The 21,737-nt window shown below is 48.1% G+C and overlaps 1 protein-coding gene across 4 annotated transcripts in view; it reads left to right on the top strand.

Annotated features, from left to right (window-relative positions):
* Positions 1-21,737, top strand: part of LOC141110916 (sulfotransferase 2B1-like) — a 394,700-nt gene that overhangs the window by 277,599 nt on the left and 95,364 nt on the right. For all 4 annotated transcript variants that reach the window (XM_073602704.1, XM_073602705.1, XM_073602706.1 and 1 more), the window contains exons 3-4: positions 14,392-14,600; positions 20,500-20,626. In XM_073602704.1, coding sequence (XP_073458805.1) covers positions 14,392-14,600; positions 20,500-20,626 — 336 coding nt within the window. The remainder of the gene's footprint in view (positions 1-14,391; positions 14,601-20,499; positions 20,627-21,737) is intronic.

Here is a 21,737-nt window from a genome sequence, read left to right on the forward strand (position 1 = left end):
TTCTGTTATCTTCTTACTGACAGGCAGGCTTGTCTTGTTACAGTAAATACAGCTACCTGAAGAAAATTGCTGGTGTTCTTTTGATCCTATTAGTACCACAGTCAGGCAGCTAGACTATTTACAGTTAGTGCAGTGCGTCCTGCTCACAGTGTTCTGCTAAACCTACAAGTTAGTGGGGTGCGTCCTGCTCACAGTGTTCAGCTAAACCTACAAGTTAGTGGGGTGCGTCCACCTCACAGTGTTCAGCTAAACCTACAAGCTAGTGGGGTGCGTCCTGCTCACAGTGTTCAGCTAGATCCGTTTCTGTTATCTTCTTACTGACAGGCAGGCTTGTCTTGTTACAGTAAATACAGCTACCTGAAGAAAATTGCTGGTGTTCTTTTGATCCTATTAGTACCACAGTCAGGCAGCTAGACTATTTACAGTTAGTGCAGTGCGTCCTGCTCACAGTGTTCTGCTAAACCTACAAGTTAGTGGGGTGCGTCCTGCTCACAGTGTTCAGCTAAACCTACAAGTTAGTGGGGTGCGTCCACCTCACAGTGTTCAGCTAAACCTACAAGCTAGTGGGGTGCGTCCTGCTCACAGCGTTCAGCTAGATCCGTTTCTGTTATCTTCTTACTGACAGGCAGGCTTGTCTTGTTACAGTAAATACAGCTACCTGAAGAAAATTGCTGGTGTTCTTTTGATCCTATTAGTACCACAGTCAGGCAGCTAGACTATTTACAGTTAGTGCATTGCGTCCTGCTCACAGTGTTCTGCTAAACCTACAAGTTAGTGGGGTGCGTCCTGCTCACAGTGTTCAGCTAAACCTACAAGTTAGTGGGGTGCGTCCACCTCACAGTGTTCAGCTAAACCTACAAGCTAGTGGGGTGCGTCCTGCTCACAGTGTTCAGCTAGATCCGTTTCTGTTATCTTCTTACTGACAGGCAGGCTTGTCTTGTTACAGTAAATACAGCTACCTGAAGAAAATTGCTGGTGTTCTTTTGATCCTATTAGTACCACAGTCAGGCAGCTAGACTATTTACAGTTAGTGCAGTGCGTCCTGCTCACAGTGTTCAGCTAAACCTACAAGTTAGTGGGGTGCGTCCACCTCACAGTGTTCAGCTAAAGCTACCTGTAGAAGGTTGGTGGTGTTCTCATACTACAGGCAGGCAGTTGATTTTGCTAGCTGCAGTATCAGTACATATATATATATATATATATATATATATATATATATATATATATATATCCCAGCTTAGTGCAGCTACAGGCCATTAGTATGTCTGGAAGGCCAAGAAGGAGAGGCAGACAGTCACAAGCCAATAAGAGAGGGCAAGCAGGCTCTGTGTCTAGTGCTGGTCGTGGAGATGGTGCATCCTCATCAGCACGTGGCCATGGGACACGCTTGGCCTTTTTTTCGGCAGCTGGCCATGTTGAGCCGCAACATGCGGAAGACTTGGTCGAGTGGATGACCAAGCTGTCCTCATCCTCCTCATCCTCTCTCACCCATGCCCAGGGTACTTTGTCTGGCAAAGCAGCGGCCTCTTCCCTCGGCTCAATGTCATCAGTGACTCCTTCCCTAGCCCCACCATGTCCTCCTGAGGAGTCCCTCGAACTGTTTGACCACAGTGTTGGGTACATGCTCCAGGAGGATGCCCAGCGTTTGGAAGGCTCTGATGATGATACTGAGCTCGATGAAGGCAGTAACATGAGCATGGACAGAGGGGGTGCCCAAGAAGGACAGCAATCTGGCAGTCATGCTCCCCCTGCTGCAGCATACTGCCAGGTTTGCTCCAGTGATGAGGAGGGAGGGGATGATGAGGTCACTGACTCAACGTGGGTGCCTGATAGGAGAGAGGAGGAGGAGGAGGAGGAGGAGGCGGCACATCACCAACGAGGCAGGATGCCCTCCAGGGGCCATCCTAAGGGCAGCACATTGACTGCATCACACCCCAAAGCTCCACATGTGCCAGGGCGCTGCAGTCTCTGCGCGTTATTCAAAAAGTTCTTTGGTGTGGGCCTTTTTTGAGACGAGTGCATCAGATCGCACTGCTGCTATTTGCAACATATGTCTCAAGCGTATCTCGCGTGGCCAAAACATCTCCCGCTTGGGTACCACATGCTTGACCAGACATATGTTGACCTGCCATGCAGTTCGTTGGCAAGCGTATCTAAAAGACCCACACCAAAGAACAAAGGGGACCTCTCCTTGCTCCTCATCAGCTGAGATTTCCAACCCCACTAGACCTTCAGTCCTCTCTGAGACCTGCACTGAGAGGAATGAAGGTGTAGAATTAGGTGTGTCACAGCCAAGTACTTGTGGGCAATCTGATTTTGGTACACCGACATCAGATTGTACCAGGCAAATTTCCCTGCCCCAGCTGCTGCACCGCCGAAAGAAGTTTGCTCCCAGCCATCCACATGCCCAGCGGTTGAATGCTAGCTTGGCAAAATTGCTAGCACTTCAACTGCTGCCTTTTCAGTTGGTAGACTCTACCCCCTTCCGTGAGTTTGTGGAATGTGCGGTTCCTCAGTGGCAGGTACCCAAACACCACTTTTTCTCAAGGAAGGCGATTCCGGCTCTCTACCAGCATGTGGAAGGCAATGTCCATGCCTCGCGGGACAGGGCGGTCAGCGGTAAGGTGCATATTACCGCTGACTCATGGTCCAGCAGGCATGGACAGGGACGTTACCTAAGTTTCACGGCGCATTGGGTGACTCTGCTGGCAGCTGGGAAGGATGCAGGACAAGGTGCCGTAGTGTTGGAGGTTGTTCCGCCACCACGCCTCCAAAATGCTAATGATTGTGACACACCTCTCTCCTCCACCCCCTCCTCTTCTTCTTCCTCCATGGCCTCTTCCTCGGAACCAGCGGTGCTCCGTAGTCGTTCAAGGGGCTACGCAAGTACGCAGGCCAAAAGATGCCATGCGGTGCTTGAGCTGGTGTGCTTGGGGGACAGGAGCCACACTGGGGCAGAGGTTCTGTCAGCTCTGCAGGGGCAGGTTCAGAGGTGGTTGACGCCACGCCAACTTAAGGCAGGAATGGTGGTTTGCGACAATGGCACCAACCTCCTCTCTGCCCTCCGACAGGAACAAATGACCCATGTGCCCTGTTTGGCTCATGTCCTTAACTTGGTGGTGCAGCGGTTCTTGGGCAGGTACCCGGGCTTACAGGATGTCCTGAGGCAGGCCAGGAAAGTCTGTGTGCATTTCCGCCGGTCATATAATGCCAGTGCTCGGCTGACGGACCTCCAAAAGGAGTTTAACCTGCCCAAGAACCGCCTAATCTGTGACATGTCCACCAGGTGGAACTCAACGTTGGCCATGCTGCAGCGGCTGCACACGCAGCAGAGGGCCATCAATGAGTACCTGTGCGACTATGGCACCAGGACAGGGTCAGGGGAGCTTGTTTTTTTTTCCCCACGCCAGTGGGCCATGATCAGGGATGCATGCACTGTCCTGTCACCATTTGAGGAGGCCACGAGGATGGTGAGCAGTGACAGTGCATGCATCAGTGACACTGTACCCCTTGTCCACCTGTTGGAGCACACGCTGCGTGGAATAATGGACAGGGCACTTGAGGCAGAACAGAGGCAGGAAGAGGAGGACTTCCTTAGCTCTCAAGGCCCCCTTTATCCAGACAGTGTTCCTGCGTGCCCGCCGATCACACAGGAAGAGGACGAGGAGGAGGAGGAGGAGGAAGATTGTGTCAGTATGGAGGTGGAGCCTGGCACTCAGCATCAGCAGCAGTCTTTAAGGGATCAGTCCCAAGAAACACATGGACTTGTACGTGGCTGGGAGGAGGTGGCTGCGGACCATGTCGTCCTTAGTGACCCAGAGGACTCCGGACCGAATGCCTCAGCAAACCTACGCTGCATGGCCTCCCTGATCCTGCAAAGCCTTTCGCAAGGATCCTCGTATTCGTGGTATCAAGGAGAAGGACCAATACTGGCTGGCAACCCTCCTTGATCCACGTTACAAGGGTAAGGTTGCGGACCTTATCTTGCCATCGCAGAGGGAGCAGAGGATGAAACATCTTCGGGAGGCCTTGCAGAAAGGTCTGTGCAACGCGTTCCCAGAGACTGGGAGGTTACAAACTCCTGTTTCTGGACAACGTGTTGCTGAGGCTTCGGTCAGTCAAAGAAGGAGCGGTGGAGAAGGTGGCCGTCTGACCGATGCGTTCAGACAATTTTTTGGTCTGCAGCCCCAAGGTATGATCGGTTCCAGCAACCATCGCCAGCGTCTGTTTTACATGGTGCAGGAATACCTAGGGGCAAGATCAGACTTGGACACCTTTCCCACCGAAAATCCTCTGGGTTACTGGGTCTTGAGGATGGATCACTGGCCAGAGCTTGCACAGTATGCAATTGAGCTACTGGCCTGTCCTGCATCCAGCGTTCTTTCGGAACGCACATTCAGTGCTGCTGGAGGCGTGGTAACCGATCACAGGGTGCGTCTGTCCACTGACTCGGTCGATCGACTGACCTTCATAAAAATGAATCAGTCTTGGATCACCACCAGCTACCAAGCACCTGATGCTGATGTAACCGAATAATTTTTTTTGAAATCTCAGATCCCTTCAAAGACTGCCTATGCTGATGCTGAGTGACTATCCCTGAGTAATTATCCTCTTCCTCCTTAATCATCACGCTGATAGCTTGTAAGAACATTTTTGGTTCTGGGCGCCACCACCAGTGCCTAAGGCACAATTTTTCAGCCCCTGTTTAACAGGGGCTTGTAATTACAATTTTTGATGTAATACTTTGCAGCAGGGCTCGTTCCTGCATTCCAACTAGAGTGTCTGTGAGGGGTTGCAGTGTTGTGGCACCAGCACCAGTGCCTAAGGCCCATTTTTTCTGCCCCTGTTTAACAGGGGTGTGTAATTACAATTTTTGATGCAATACTTTGCAGCAGGGCTTGTTCCTGCGTTCCAACTAGAGTGTCTGTGAGGGGTTGCAGTGTTGTGGCACCAGCACCAGTGCCTAAGCCCTAATTTTTCAGCTCCTGTTCAACAGGGGCATGTAATTACAATTCTTGATCTAATATTTCACAGCAGGGCCCTGTGAGGGCTTACAGTGTTGTGGCCACAGCAACACCTAAGGCCCAAATTTCTGCTGAGTATATAGGGCAGGACCCTACTTTCAAACAACTAACTTACAAACGACTCCCACTTGGAAACGGAAGGAGACAACAGGAAGTGAGATGAAATCTACCCCTAGGAAGGGAAATTCTCTCCTGTAACAGTTAATATGGGAAAAACATTTCTCCTTTCCACTGATGCTTTCCAATCCATTGGGACAAAAAGTGAGGTGAAATCTTCTGAAGAGGAGGAAAGACAGCAAAACAAATGTCACAGGGGTGATAACCCTTCCCTATGTTTTCCAAAAAGCTTAAAAAAGATTTTTTGGCTGGAGCTAAGCACGTTAAAAATGTACCCGCTCAAAATTACAAAGAGATTCTACTTAACAACAAACCTACAGTCCCTGTCTTGTTTGCACCGCCTGTATACTGCTGTTCAGAGTATATAGGGCCTGGTGGCCCCACACCTTTCCTTATTTTAATTTGGGTGTGGGGTTCCCCTTAATATCCATACAAGACCCAAAGGGCCTGGTAATGGACTGGGGGGTACCCATGCCGTTTGTCTCACTGATTTTCATCCATATTGCCAGGACCCGACATTACATTAAACCCGCAAGCAGTTTTAAATGAGATTTTTTCCTTTAAAAATGACATTTGGTGCAGGGACTGTTCTAAACACGGGAAACACGCGTCACTTTACAGGCATACTATAGACACCCCTCAGGTACGATATTTAAAGGAATATTTCACTGCTCCCGAAAAAACGGCCGTTTTTAAAAGTTTTTTTTGCATTGATACATGTCCCCTGGGGTAGGACCCGGGTCCCCAAACCCTTTTTAGGACAATACCATGCAAATTCGTTTTTAAAATGAGCACTTTTGATTTCGACCGTTCGAGTCCCATAGACGTCAATGGGGTTCTAACGTTCGTGCGAACTTTCGGTCCGTTCGCAGGTTCTGGTGCGAACCGAACCGGGGGGGTGTTCGGCTCATCCCTAATCGGTTACATAGGAAGATTTTCAACCCATACATGTATTATTTACAAAATCCATCAAATTCTGACAGGGTCTTGACCTACATTTTCAGTCAATGAGTCGTCATCTGGATATCACTAGCTCAAAGTCCTATCATTCACACAAATATGGAAAATGCATATCCTTTTTAATAAAGCCAATTAAAATTTAGATATTGAGAATATAACAGTCCCCAACCTGGTAGGAAGGCACAGTCAGGCGTCTGCAGTCAGCATGGAGTCTGTGCCTATCGTTAGCATGTTGCAAAGCCTCCTGAACTTGTGCCCAAGTGGAACGAAGATCACGGAGATGCTCCTCTAACGCAGGAATACTCTGCAGAACAAATGAGTCAGGCAACATGGAAGGTTGAAACCATAATTCGCCATAAACGGGGACATTCAGGAAGCAGAATTCAAGGCACTGTTGTGAGCAAATTCTGCCCACTGTATTAGGTCTGACCATTTGTTATGATGGTCAGAAATATAGCAACGTAGGAATTGCTCCAAGGACTGATTGGCTCGTTCTGTGGCCCCATTAGACTGCGGGTGATACGCAGAGGAGAAAGCAAGCTGAATTCCCAACTGTGCACAAAAGGCTCGCCAGAACCGGGAGACAAACTGACTACCCCTGTCCGAGAAGAAACAACAAAAAGTGTAGCGCTAAACCATATCATAAATGACAATAGATTGGTAGGTATACAGTGAAGGGGATCACCTATGCAAAGACCTATTCATAGGTAGGAAGTCCTGATATAGGTGTTATGACTAAAAGGTAACAATATTTAGTCCTTATGTAGACATATTATAAACAGGTAATTCCAGTGTCCCAAAAAAAGGCAAATCAGCTCACTACCACCAGGAGAAGAAAAGGCTTACCAGATGTGGTGGACCCGACAGGGCAAAAGCCGAATTGGGTCAGATAAGGCTTGGGTGGTAAGTGGCTGTGGGTGTCTGTGATCTCACCGATGGCTGGATTCCTCCAACTGGCACCCGGGTCCTGGAAGGTGTGGGGAGTCCCAAGAATGTAGATGATTCTATGGATCCTAGGAGGGATGAGGTGTTCCGTGGATGGATCCCTCCTCTGCTGCCTCTTCCAGTAATGTCTTCTATAGAAGACATTACTGGAAGAGGCAGCAGAGGAGGGATCCATCCACGGAACACCTCATCCCTCCTAGGATCCATAGAATCATCTACATTCTTGGGACTCCACACACCTATTTATAGAAGACATTACTGGAAGAGGCAGCAGAGGAGGGATCCATCCACGGAACACCTCATCCCTCCTAGGATCCATAGAATCATCTACATTCTTGGGACTCCACACACCTATTTATAGAAGACATTACTGGAAGAGGCAGCAGAGGAGGGATCCATCCACGGAACACCTCATCCCTCCTAGGATCCATAGAATCATCTACATTCTTGGGACTCCCCACACCTTCCAGGACCCGGGTGCCAGTTGGAGGAATCCAGCCATCGGTGAGATCACAGACACCCACAGCCACTTACCACCCAAGCCTTATCTGACCCAATTCGGCGTATGCCCTGTCAGGTCCACCACATCTGGTAAGCCTTTTCTTCTCCCGGTGGTAGTGAGCTGATTTGCCTTTTTTTGGGACACTGGAATTACCTGTTTATAATATGTCTACATAAGGACTAAATATTGTTACCTTTTAGTCATAACACCTATATCAGGACTTCCTACCTATGAATAGGTCTTTGCATAGGTGATCCCCTTCACTGTATACCTACCAATCTATTGTCATTTATGATATGGTTTAGCGCTACACTTTTTGTTGTTTCTTTCCATATACACTTTTTTGGTTGTGTTAGCTGCTTTTTTTGTCTCTCTTGTGAGCAGCGCAGAATTATTTTGCATATATTTACCCCTGTCCGAGACAATCACCTTGGGTAGCCCATGTAAGCGAAAGATCTCCCGAGCAAAAATGAAAGCCAGTTCCTTAGTGGGCAACTTCTTAAGTGGAATACAATGACACATCTTTAAGAAACGGTCAACCACCATAAGGATAACAGTGTTGAGTTGGGAGTGGGGTAACTCCACAATGAAATCCATAGACAGGTGGGTCCAGGGCCTCTCTCCATTGGGTATGGGTTGTAGGAGGCCCACTGGAAGGTGTCATGGAGTCTTACTCTGAGCACACATGGAACAGGCAGCTACGAAGGCAGTTACATCAGCCCATAGACTAGGCCACCAGAATTGTTGGGAAATGGCCCAAATGAGTTGATTCTTCCCAGGGTGGCCAGCTGCCTTGGGAGAATGGTAAGTCTGGAGCATGGCAGTATGGAGACTCTCTGGGATAAAGCAGCGGTCACAAGGTTTCTCAGGAGGAGCATGGACCTGAGCAGCAAGAATTTTGTCACCCAAAGGAGAAGTAAGACTGGTGCGAACCATAACCAGAATACGATCAGGAGGAATCACAGGAACCAGAACCGACTCCAACTTGGAAGTGGAGGAAAATTGTCGTGACAAGGCATCAGCCCTTACATTCTTAGTACCGGGTGAGAATGAGACAATGTAATTAAAACTCGACAAGAAAAGAGCCCATCGCGCCCTTCTGGGAAGAGAGGCGCTTAGCCTCAGACAAGAATGTGAGATTCTTATGGTCAATAAGAATGAGAACCGGCACAATGGTACCTTCAAGGAGATGTCTCCATTCTTTCAGGGCTAAAATGATCGCCAACAGCTCTCTGTCACCAATCTTGTAATTGCACTCTGCAGGTGACAATTTCTTGGAAAAGTAGCCACGCGGATGCATAGTGTTAGGACGTTGAGACAGAAGGGCGCCAACACCAGTCTCAGAAGCATCAACTTCTAGGTTAAAAGGCAACGTAGGATCAGGATGTGCCAACACAGGAGCAGAAACAAAGGCAGCCTTGAGACTCTCAAAGGCCTTAATGGATTACGGAGACCAACTCTGTGGGTTACCGTACTTTCTGGTCATATCAGTCAGGGGCTTGACCAGAGATGAGAAGTTATGAATAAACTTCCGATAATAGTTGGCAAAGCCCAGGAAACGGTGCAGAGGACATATACCCACGGGTCGGGGCCACTGTAGAACTGCCAAAAGTTTCTCTGGGTCCATCGAAAAACCAGCAGTGGAAATGACAAAAATTTAACCTGTTCATGATGGAACTCGCACTTCACCAGTTTACAATAGAGATTGTTCTCTCTTAGTTTCAGAAGCACACGACAGACATATGTGTGGTGGCTCTCCAGGGACTTACAAAATATGAGGATATCATCGAGATGAACCATGACATCATTAATAAATTCCTGGAAAACTGCCGGGGTGTTACAAAGGCCAAAAGGCATTACGAGGTACTCATAATGGCCTGTTCTGGTATTAAATGCAGTTTTCCACTCGTCACCCTCCCTAATCCACACAAGATTGTATGCCCCTCTCAAATCAAGCTTTGTGAAAACCGTTGCTCCCTTGAGGCGGTCAAATAACTCTGTAATAAACAGAATCGGGTAGGCATTCTTAATCGTGAAACAATTGAGACCCCTATAATCAATACAAGGTCTCAGTTCACTGCTTTTCTTCTTCACAAAGAAGAAACCAGCACCAGTAGGAGACAAGGATTTGCGGATGAAACCTCAAGAAAGTGCGTCTGCAACATACTCCTCCATGGCCTTATCCTCCAAGACCGACCATGAGGAGGTATGGCACCAGGTTGAAGGTCAATTGCGCAATCATAAGGCCGGTGTGGAGGCAAACTACCGGCTTGACCTTTTCAAAGACATTGCTAAAATCGCGGTACTCCTCTGGCAGGGAGGAGATTGAAGAGGTGCACAGGACCTTGGCTACCTTCTGGAAGCATTTCTCACTGCATTGTGGTGACCAGGAGAGAACCTCAGCACGGAGCCAATCAAAAGAGGGGTTGTGCCTCTGTAACAAAGGATAACCAATAACCAACGGAAACCTAGGTGAGGAAATATGTTGGAATTGGATTATCTCATGGTGAAGAGCCCCTACGATCATGGACAATGGAACCATCTCATAAGTCACATGGGCAGGCTGTAGAGGTCTCCCATCAAGAGCCTCAATGGCAAGTGTAGTGTCATGCAGCTGCAGCGGAATCAAGTGCTGCGATACAAAGGCAGCATCAATTAACAGGCCTGCAGCTCCAAAGTCGATTAGAGCCTGTATCTCGATGAACGACTCAGCCCAAGAAAGGGTGACTGAAACCAGGGGCTTATCCTTCTGGATAACTGGGGACGAAACAACGCCACCTAAGGTCTGTCCATGACAGGACCTCAAGGTTCGGGCGTTCCCTGGACAGGTAGGACAAGACTTCAAAAAGTGACCTGCCTGGCCACAATAAAGGCACAATCTCTCCCTCCTCCTAAAGGCTCTCTCATCCGCAGAGAGACACGTGAACCCCAAGTACATGGGTTCATCTTCACTGACCGACTCGGTACCAGGAGGCATGAGTGGGACTGCAAAGCTTGGAGGCAAACGTACAGGAGGCTTCTGCGCTCCTTAAAAGAGAGTCTTTCTCTGAGTCTGGAGTCAATGAGGATGGCAAACTTGATCAACCTCTCCAGCTCAGTGGGTATATCTCAGGCTGCTATCTCATCCTTGATGGAATCCGAGAGACCATGAGAAAAAGCAGCCATGAGGGCTTCATTGTTCCAAGCAACCTCTGCTGCCAGAGTACAGAATTCAATGGCATAGTCGGCAACAGTTCTCGTACTCTGTTTGATGGACATGAGGCACTTGGCAGCAGAAGCGGAGCATGCGGGAACATCAAATACCCTTTTAAAGGAGGCCACAAACTCAGGATAACTCAAGACAACAGCTTTTTGCGTCTCACATAGAGGGTTTGCCCAGGCCAAGGCTCTTTCAGAAAGCAAAGATATAATGAAACCTACTTTGCTTCTGTCTGTGGGAAACACCTGGGGCAGCATCTCAAAGTAAATCTCAACCTGGTTGAGAAACCCTCTGCAACTGAACTGGCCCCCAAATCGCTGGGGAAGCGGAGCGGAACCAGACATACCTCTTATAGAGGTAATACTCGAGGCGGGTGCCTGCACAGAGACTGGCGCAGCAGCAGGTATGGCCTGCAACTCAGGTTGTACCGGAACAGCCACAGTGGGAGTTTCCAGGTGAGCCCTGCGACTCAGGAGCATCTGTAACGCTATGGCAAACTGATCCATGCGGTGATCTTGCTCATCCAATCTGGAAAAAATATTACCAACAAGTGGATTGACTGTATTTTCTGAATTCATGGGCTTAGCCTACTGTCAGGAACCATGAATCAGACCGAGACAGAAGTATAGTTAAATCACACTTGTTTAATAATAAAAATAATAAGGTAAACAGAGTAAACGTAGTCAAAACAAGCCAGAGTTCAGTAACCGGATCGGGTAGTCAGCCCAGCAAATGTCAGAGAGCCAGAGATAAACGTAGTAGTACAGCAAGCAGGATCAGAAGCCAAAAGGAACGTCAGCTGAGCAAGTCTTCAACAGGAACGCAGGAGAAAATCTATGTGCTGTTGACAAAGGCGAAGGCAGAGATCAAGAGAGCTGGACGGCTTTAAGTAGGCAGGACTGACGAGCAGAATCAACAACAGCTGGGTAACTGTGGAGAGAGATGGGAGCTGGCAATTAGCCGACAGCTGAGCGGCCTGCTCAGAAAAGGAAGGGCTGAGCCCAGCCCTGACACTCCTAAAGCTAAACAGGTTAGGGGCTGATCGAATATACCGGGGCAGGGAGTTCCAGAGGATGGGAGAGGGTCTGGAGAAGTCCTGAAGGCAAGCATGAGAGGAGGAAACAAGGGAGCTAGAGAGCAGGAGGTCCTGGGAGGAGCGGAGGGGACAATTTGGGCGATATCTGCAGATGAGGTTGGTGATGTAGCTGGGGCAATGTTGTGGATGGCCTTGTATGTTGTGGTTAGCATTTTGAATTTTATACAGTGGGGTAGGGGAAGCCAGTGAAGGGATTGGCAGAGAGGGGCAGCAGTCACAGATCGATTAGTGAGGTATATTAGTCTAGCAGCAGCATTCCTAATAGACTGAAGGGGGAGAGCCTGCATAAGGGTAGGCCATTAAGGAGAGAGTTGCAGTAGTCAAGGCGGAAAATAATCAAGGAGTGAATGAATTGAGGCGGCAGGATTTAGCCAGTGATTGGATGTGGGGGCTGAAGGAGAGATCAGAGTCAAGGATTACACCCAGCGCACTGGCATGTGTGGAGGGATCAATGGTTGTGCTGTTGATCCTAATGGTAAAGTCATGGGGGGCGGAATATTACAAGCTCAGTTTTAGAAAGATTGAGTTTGATAAAGTGATGTGACATCCATACCGATATGTCATTCAGTAAGTTTGAGATCTATGAGGAGATCAAGGGGGTGAGTTGAGAAGTGGAGAGATAGATCTGGGTGTCATCGGCGTAGAAGTGGTATTGGAAGCCATGGGAGGTTATCAACTGGCCCAGGGAAGAGGTATAGAGCGAGAATAGGAGGGGCCCAAGGACGGAGCCTTGGGGTACCCCAACAGAGAGAAGAAGAGGAGCAGAGGAGATGGAGTTGTAAGTGACACTGAAAGTGCGCTGGGTAGGAGGAGAACCAGGATAAAGCAGAATCAGAGGCCAAGGGAGTGTAGTTTGCTGAGGAGGAGCAGGTGGTCAACTGTGTCAAAGGCAGCAGAGAGGTCTAAGAGTATGAGTATGGAGTAATGGCCATTGGTTTTAGCAGTTAGTAGTGGACATTGTGGCCTCTAAATTTACTGGTATAACTAGTGAGACTCACAAGAAAAAAGAGCACCTGACTGTCAGCGAATGCTTCAAACGCTACCAAAAATCTGTTGGCGTTTGCAGGGATCAGGCCTGACTCTGCGAACGCTGCAGTTATGTGTTTAGTGTTTTGTAAGTGACAGTGATCGACTGATACTGCACTTGGGTGGGCTGGGCGGAGGGGCTAAACGCAGATGCTAGCAGGTATCTGGGCTGATCCCGCTAACGCTGTGTTTTTGGGAACCCTAAACTACTGGAGACGCTAATATAGTTCTGATCAGATCAAAGATATTGATCCATTCAGACAATATACTACTAAGGGAGGTGTATGGTGCGTGTGTGGGTGTTAGCGCTACTGGCACTAATCTGACGCTGCCTGGGGTGACGCAGACCCTGACTGACGCTAAAACGCCGGGTGATCAGGGGGTTAAACCTTTATTAGGTAATATATGGCGGGTGCACTGACACTATAAAAAAAATAACTAACTAACCAGCGTCCCATGACACTAATATGGTGATCACTGGTGACAGGGGGTGAAATGGTTAACTGGGGGGTGATCAAGGGGTTAAAACCTTTATTCAGTATTATATGGGGGTACCCTAATGCTATAAATACTGACGGTGAAACTAACCAACTAACTGGCTAACCCGTGACACTAATACGGCGATCAGAATATAGATCTATACACTGTATTAGTGACACTGGTGACAGGGGGTGAAAGGATTAACTGGGGAGTGATCAAGGGGTTAAACCTTTTTTAGGGGGGTAACCTAGACCTAACGGGGCCTACTACTAACTGCCCTAACACTTATTAGTCACAAATGACAACAATGCAGTGATCAGTGAAAAGTGCACTTGGTGACACTGTGACAGGGAGTGAAGGGGTTAACTGGAGGGGCCGATCGGGGGGTGACAAGTGTACCTACGTGTACTGGTGTTAGTGTAGTGTTGTGCAACTCACGGTAAGATGTTCTCTCTCCTCTCTCTGGAACGAAAGGTGTTCCATGAGGGGAGATGACATAATTTCCTCTGCCTGTGTTTACACTTACAGGCAGAGGACAGTCTCTCATTCGCCAGAACCGATCACCAGGTCCAGGCCAGAAATCATTGACCTGGGCCTGGAGACTGATCGGTTCTGAAGCGAATCCAATCGCCGGGTGCGCGCGGCTGACGTATACCAACGGCAATATGCCCAGGAAAGCCGACCTGCCGCAGTATAATGACGGCGGCTAGTCGGCGACTGGTTAAAGTGAATTCTCTGCACTGCTGCGTTGGTCCCTTATTGTAACTACCCAACAGCTCTCCTGCTGCCTGTCCTTAATTGATCCTTGTGTATCAATTACATAATTGACCTTTACAGGTGTCACATAGAGAGGTCGCTGGGAGGCCTAATCAAAACGTTTCTATTATGCCTCTTGAACTAAAGCTATGCTTCTGTCTGAAAATATACATAGACCACCTAATTTTATGTAGTTTATAAATATTTGATTATATAAAATTAGTGTACTGTACATACAATAATTTTATATTATTACTAATTATTGTGATATATATGTTTTTTGCAGGCACAAACTGGATGATTGAGATCTTGAGCTTACTTAGGACAAATGGGGATCCTACTTGGTGTAATAGTGTTCCAATCTGGCTCCGATCTCCTTGGTTTGAAACTCTGGAGGGCCAGTCACAGATCATAGATGTTACCCCTCCAAGAGTGCTTTCCTCTCATTTACCATTCCACATCTTCGCAAAGTCATTTTTCACATCTAAAGCAAAGGTACGTTACTTAGTGGTTCTAAAGCCAAGAATTTTTTTACCAATGCTTTCCTTGCATGAAAGTGATTGTAAAGTCTCCTTTTTCTTATAAAAATAACAAACATGTTATACTTACCTGCTCTGTGCAGTGGTTTTGCACAGGGCAGTTGTGGACATCGCTGGATCGAGAGGGAGCTCAGGTAAGTATTAGGGGGCTGAGGGGGGCTGCTTTAGGGAAAAAAAAATTCCTATCCTGATCCAGTGCTGTGCCCTTCTGCATCAGTGCTAGTCTGTGTTTCTCTCCTCACAGGACACAGAGCCAGCAGCGGGAGCTATTGGCTCCTACTGCTGTCAACCAAATCCTGTGAGAAGGGAGCAGGGCAGGGTTGTCCAAGCCAGGCTGTGTGTGTCTTTGGACACACACAGCCTGGCTTGGGAGTGAGCCCGTAGGTGTGCCCACATGGCAAGTGACTTGCTATGGGGGCACACACAGAAGAGAAGGAGCCCAGAGGGCTGTCAGGTTGTAAAGGATATTACACTCTGTGTAATATCCTTTACAACCGCTTTAACTTACATAATTGGCCAAAAGTTTATAGACACCTGGCCATCAAACCTATACAACCTTGTTGGACATTCTATTCCTTAACCATGTGCATTAATATGGAGTTACCCCCCCCCCCCCCCCCTTCGCAGCTATAACAGCCTCCAAACTCAGTGGCGGCTGGTGCTCAAAATTTTGGGGGGGCGCAAACAAACTGAAAAGTTCTGAAAAAACCCCATCAATCGCAGCCACTGTGCCCATCACACGCAGCCACTGTGCCCATCAATTGCCGCCATTGTGCCCATCAAACGCAGCCACTGTGCCATATCAAATGCTCCCACTGTGCCATATCAAATTCTCCCACTGTGCCATCAAATGTTGCCACTGTGCCCCATCAAATACAGCTACTGTGCCCATCTTATGCAGCCACTGTGCCCATTTTATGCAGCCACTGTGCCCATCAAATGCAGCCTCACTATGCCCCATCAAATGCAGCCTCACTATGCCCCATCAAATGCAGCCTCACTATGCCCCATCAAATGCAGCCTCACTGTCCCATCAAATGCAGCCTCTGTGTCCCATCAAATGCAGACTCACTGTGTCCCATCAAATGCAGTCTCATTGTCCCATCAAATGCAGCCTCACTGTGTCCCATCAAATGCAGTCTCTGTGTCCCATCAAATGCGGCCTCACTGTGTCCCATCAAATGCAGCTTCACTGTGTCCCATCAAATGCAGCCTCACTGTCCCATCAAATGCAGCCTCTGTGTCCCATAAAATGCAGCCTCACTGTGTCCTATCAAATGCAGTCTCACTGTCCCATCAAATGCAGCCTCACTGTGTCCCATCAAATGCAGCCTCACTGTGTCCCATCAAATGCAGCCTAACTGTCCAATCAAATGCAGCCTGTGTCTCATCAAATGCAGCCTCACTGTCCCATCAAACCCCCCTCCCCCCAGTTCTCCGCGGGAGGTCCGGACCGGCACTTACCTTGCTGCGGTGTCCTCTCCTCCTGCTGTGTCTCCTTCAGTGGGCACTGGCAGCGGCGGTGGAGGAGTCCGCTCCTGTGCCCATCACATGCAGCCACTGTGCCCATCAGTTGCCGCCATTGTGCCCATCAAACGCAGCCACTGTGCCCATCAAACACAGCCACTGTGCCATATCAAATGCTGCCACTGTGCCCCATCAAATACAGCTACCGTGCCCATTTTATGCAGCCACTGTGCCCATCAAATACAGCCTCACTATGCCCCATCAAATGCAGCCTCACTATGCTCCATCAAATGCAGCCTTACTGTCCCATCAAATGCAGCCTCTGTGTCCCATCAAATGCAGCCTCACTGTGTCCCATCAAACGCAGCCTCACTGTGTCCCATCAAATGCAGTCTCACCGTGTCCCATCAAATGCAGCCTCACTGTGTCCCATCAAATGCAGTCTCACTGTGTCCCATCAAATGCAGCTTCACTGTCCCATCAAATGCAGCCTGTGTCTCATCAAATGCAGCCTCACTGTCCCATCAAACCCCCCTCCCCTCCGTTCTCCGCGGGAGGTCCGGACCGGCACTTACCTTGCTGTGGTGTCCTCTCCTCCTGCTGTGTCTCCTTCAGTGGGCACTTGCAGTGGCGGTGGAGGAGTCCGCTCCTGTGCCCATCATATACAGCCACTGTGCCCATCAAACGCAGCCACTGTGCTATATAAAATGCTCCCACTGTGCCATATCAAATGCTCCCACTGTGTCATCAAATACTGCCACTGTGCCCCATCAAATACAGCTACTGTGCCCATCTTATGCAGCCACTGTGCCCATCTTATGCAGCCACTGTGCCCATCTTATGCAGCCACTGTGCCCGTTTTATGCAGCCACTGTGCCCATTAAATGCAGCCTTACTATGCCCCATCAAATGCAGCCTCACTATGCCCCATCAAATGCAGCCTCACTGTCCCATCAAATGCAGCATCACTGTGTCCCATCAAATGCAGTCTCACTGTCCCATCAAATGCAGCCTCACTGTGTCCCATCAAATGCAGCCTCACTGTGTCCCATCAAATGCAGTCTCTGTGTCCCATCAAATGCGGCCTCACTGTGTCCCATCAAATGCAGCTTCACTGTGTCCCATCAAATGCAGCCTCACTGTGTCCCATCAAATGTAGTCTCACTATGTCCCATCGAATGCAGCCTCACTGTCCCATCAAATGCAGCCTCACTGTGTCCCATCAAATGCAGCCTCACTGTGTCCCATCAAATGCAGCCTCACTGTCCCATCAAATGCAGCCTCACTGTGTCCCATCAAATGCAGCCTCACTGTCCCATCAAATGCAGCCTCACTGTCCCATCAAATGCAGCCTCACTGTGTCCCATCAAATGCAGCCTCACTGTGTCCCATCAAATGCAGCCTCACTGTCCCATCAAATGCAGCCTGTGTCTCATCAAATGCAGCCTCACTGTCCCATCAAACCCCCCTCCCCCCGTTCTCCGTGGGAGGTCCGGACCGGCACTTACCTTGCTGTGGTGTCCTCTCCTCCTGCTGTGTCTCCTTCAGTGGGCACTGGCAGGGGTGGTGGAGGAGTCTGCTCCTCATACTTCCTCCGCTCGGGCACAAAGGGAAAGAGAAAACCGGAAGTGACATCTAACTTGGATGTCAATCAAACCACCCGGCCATAGTAATACATACTACGGGCTCGGAGCGGAAGCTGTTCAGCGCGATGGAATGCGCTTCAAGGCAGGACAAAAGCTCGCAAATGAAGCGCCTTGTCTGCAATCTTGTGATTGCCTAGACGTGGTGCTTCCCATAGTGCACTGTGTACGGCGCCCGAACACAGTGCGCTTAAGGACCTTTTTTTCTATTTTTTTTTTAAAGGGCCATTTAAAAAAATATATATATTTTTATTTATTTTTTTGTCGCTGCCTGGAGGGGGGGCGGCGCCCATGCACCCCCTATGGATGGGCCGCCACTGTCCAAACCTCTGGTAAGGCTTTACACAAGATGTTGGGATGTGTCTGTGGAAATGTGTGCCCTTTTATCACCAAAGATTTTATGAGATCAGGCTTTGGTATTGGATGAGAAGACCTGGCCCAAAATTGGCAATCAAATGTAGCAAAGTCCTGGACCTCTTTAGACCTAATAGTTACCTCCAGGGTTAGGGAGAGCTGACATCCTTCAGTGTATAGTGGGTTACGAGGCATTGTGGGCGTAATGCAAGATAAACAGGTGGGTGTCAGACACTTTTTTGAATGCAAAGAGATTTATTGTCTCTTCAACAGAATATACCCTTGGGTATATGCAAAGATAATTAGCAGACCCTGAGACTTCTATAGGTAGACAGCTCTACAGGTGAAAGCCTCCAGCTGGATACCACTTCTGTATAGGTAGGATCACTGTCTCCTATGGCAACGATCTTATAGCTGTTACTAACGGTAATGGTATTCAACTATTTGCAACACGAACAGTCCTCTTTACTCCACACTCACACACTGTGGGTCTTCATTTAACAAGCTCCCAGTCTTTCTCACTAAACTTCAGATCCACTAGCCACTGGATCCCCTGAGCTCTTTCACTGTAGCACTCAGTATCTTCCTCAAGCTTCACCCCCGCTTTCCTGATGGGTCCCTGGCATGGCACTCACAGATACTCCTCAAGCTTCACCCCTGCTGACACGTTAGGTCCCTGGCTTGGCACTCCACAAGCGTTACCTTTGCTGTCCCGCTGGGTCCCTGACTTGGCACTTGCTGAAGTTTTCCCACTTCTTCACTGTCCCCGGCTGCCAAGAAGTCTGCTCTGGTACTGGCCTCAGCTTACTCACAATGGTCTCCGGTAGCAAGATGGATGGTCCCTTAGCGTCGACAGCTTTCCCTCTATCTCCGACCACAACTGGTTCCCCGTTCCTTCTGGTTGGACTATAAGCCCGCAGTCCCAATCCTACACTGCTTTTCCTGCTTCTGGATAGGCCCTCAGACAGCCTAGCAGCCAGATGTCCCCGGGATAGACCTTGGGTTTCTGGCCTAGCAGCCTGGGGCAATACAACACACGTCCACCCAGACAGCCGCCCAGGTGGAACAGAACACCAATCACCTGACTCTGCCTAAATAAATAGTTTCTCCCAGTAGGCCCAGGAACCCAAGAAAATCTCTGCCCATTGGCTGAGACACCCCATTCATTCCTAATCTATCCTTGCAATGCCCTTTTCTTATCTAATGTCACCAGATACCAGGCCACCTAGGGACAGAAGAGAGAAGTGCAGCAATTCCAGAATTTGGGCAAAAAACAATTGACCTCCTAACAATCGGCCAAGGCAACTATCACTTGGCAACTAAATTTAATAGCAATCCTGCCTAAACATCAGGGTGCTACACAAATTTATCCCACAAATGTTGAACAGGGTTATATGCAGACCATCTAAGTTCCTCCACCCCAAACTTATCAAATAATTTCTTTAAGGACCTGGATTTGTGCATGGGGCTAGTTTATGCTGGGACAGAAAAGGTTTTTTCTGAAACTGTTATCTAAAGGTTTGGAAGTGCACAATGATCTAAAAAGTCTGTGTGCTGTAGCATTGACAGTACCATTCACTGGAAACACCTGAACCAAGTAATTTGGAAGGATGTCCACATACTTTTGGCCGTATGTTGTGGATATGATCATCTGGTCTCCACAAACATTTGTCTGTACAGTATTGAGTAAAAGGAAAAACACTTCCACGCTACACTATATACATATTACCAAAAGTATTGGGACGCCTGCCTTTACACACACTTGAACTTTAATGGCATTCCAGTTTTGGTCCGTAGAGTTCAATATTGCGTTGTTCCACCCTTTGCAGCTATAACAGCTTCAACTTTACTGTCCACAAGGTTTAGGAGTGTGTCTATGGGAATGTTTGACCGTTCTTCCAGAAGTGCATTTGTGAGGTCAGGCACTGATTTTGGACGAGAAGGCCTGGCTCGAAGTCTCCGTTCTAATTCATCCCAAAGGTGTTCTATCGGGTTCAGGTCAGGACTCCCAAACTCGCTCATCCATGTCTTTATGGACCTTGCTTTGTGCACTGGTGTGCAGTCATGTTGGAACCGGAAGGGGTCATCCCCAAACTGTTCCCACAAAGTTGAGAGCACGTAATTGTCCAAAATGTCTTGGTATGCTGACACCTTGACTGGGATGCCATTAAAGTTCATATATTATATATATAGTGTATATACAGAAAGATAGTACTAGCATTGAACCAAAAATACATAAAGCACTTATTTCTTACCAATATCAAGTGAGGTCACTAGTCAGGGAACACCTTAAATCCAGTGAGACTTTTCCTCCTTTGTATTCAATTTTGTATCATATGTCTGTCTCTTGGTGTGTGAAAGTTGGCTCTAATTAATATTTATTTTTCAAAGATTATCTACGTAATGAGGAACCCTAAGGATATTCTTGTATCCTTATTTTATTTCTCCAAGATGATTCGCATTTTTAAAGATCCTGAAAGTTTTGAAGAGTTCTTTGAAGACTTTTTGCAAGGCAATGGTGGGTATATACCCAATGACAAAATACTTGTTGTTGAAGCTTGTTGCATCTGTAGTCTGGGAAGCAGAGTAGTTAGTTGGACAGCAGACATACAGTATCTCACAAAAGTGAGTACAACCCTCACATTTTTGTAAATATTTTATTATATCTTTTCATGTGACAACATTGAAGAAATTACACTTTGCTACAATGTAAAGTAGTGAGTGTATAGCTTGTATAACAGTGTAAATTTGCTGTCTCCTCAAAATAACTCAACACACAGCCATCATTGTCCAAACCGCTGGCAACAAAAGTGAGTACACCCCTAAGTTAATATGTCCAAATTGGGCCAATTAGCCATTTTCCCTCCCTGGTGTCATGTGACTCATTAGTGTTACAAGGTCTCAGGTGTGAATGGGGAGCAGGTGTGTTAAATTTGGTGTTATCGCTCTCACTCTCTCATACTGGTCACTGGAAGTTCAAAATGGCACCTCATGGCAAAGAACTCTATGAGGATCTGAAAAAAATAATTGTTGCTTTACATAAAGATGGCCTATGCTATAAGAAGATTGCCAAGACCCTGAAACTGAGCTGCAACATGGTGGCCAAGACCATACAGCGGTTTAACAGGACAGGTTCTACTCAGAACAAACCACACCATTGTCGACCAAAGAAGTTGAGTGCACGTGCTCAGATTCATATCCAGAGGTTGTCTTTGGGAAATATATGTATGAGTGTTGCCAGCATTGCTACAGAGGTTGAAGGGGTGGGGGGGTCAGTCTGTCAATGCTCAGACCATTTGCTACATTCTACACCAAATTGGTCTGCATAGCTGTCGTCCCAGAAGGATGCCTCTTCTAAAGATGATGCACAAGAATGCCCGCAAACAGTTTGCTGAAGACAAGCAGACTAAGGACATGGATTATGGAACCATGTCCTGTGGTCTGATGAGACCAAGATAAACTTATTTGGTTTGGATGGTGTCAAGCGTGTGTGATGGCAACCATGTGAGGAGTACAAAGACAAGTGTTTCTTGCCTACATTCAAGCATGGTGGTGGGAGTGTCATGGTCTTTGGCTGCATGAGTGCTGCCAGCACTGGGGAGCTACAGTTCATTGAAGGAACCATGAAT

Source organism: Aquarana catesbeiana, linkage group LG10 (genome assembly GCF_042186555.1).
Source record: "Aquarana catesbeiana isolate 2022-GZ linkage group LG10, ASM4218655v1, whole genome shotgun sequence".
NCBI lineage: Eukaryota > Metazoa > Chordata > Amphibia > Anura > Ranidae > Aquarana > Aquarana catesbeiana.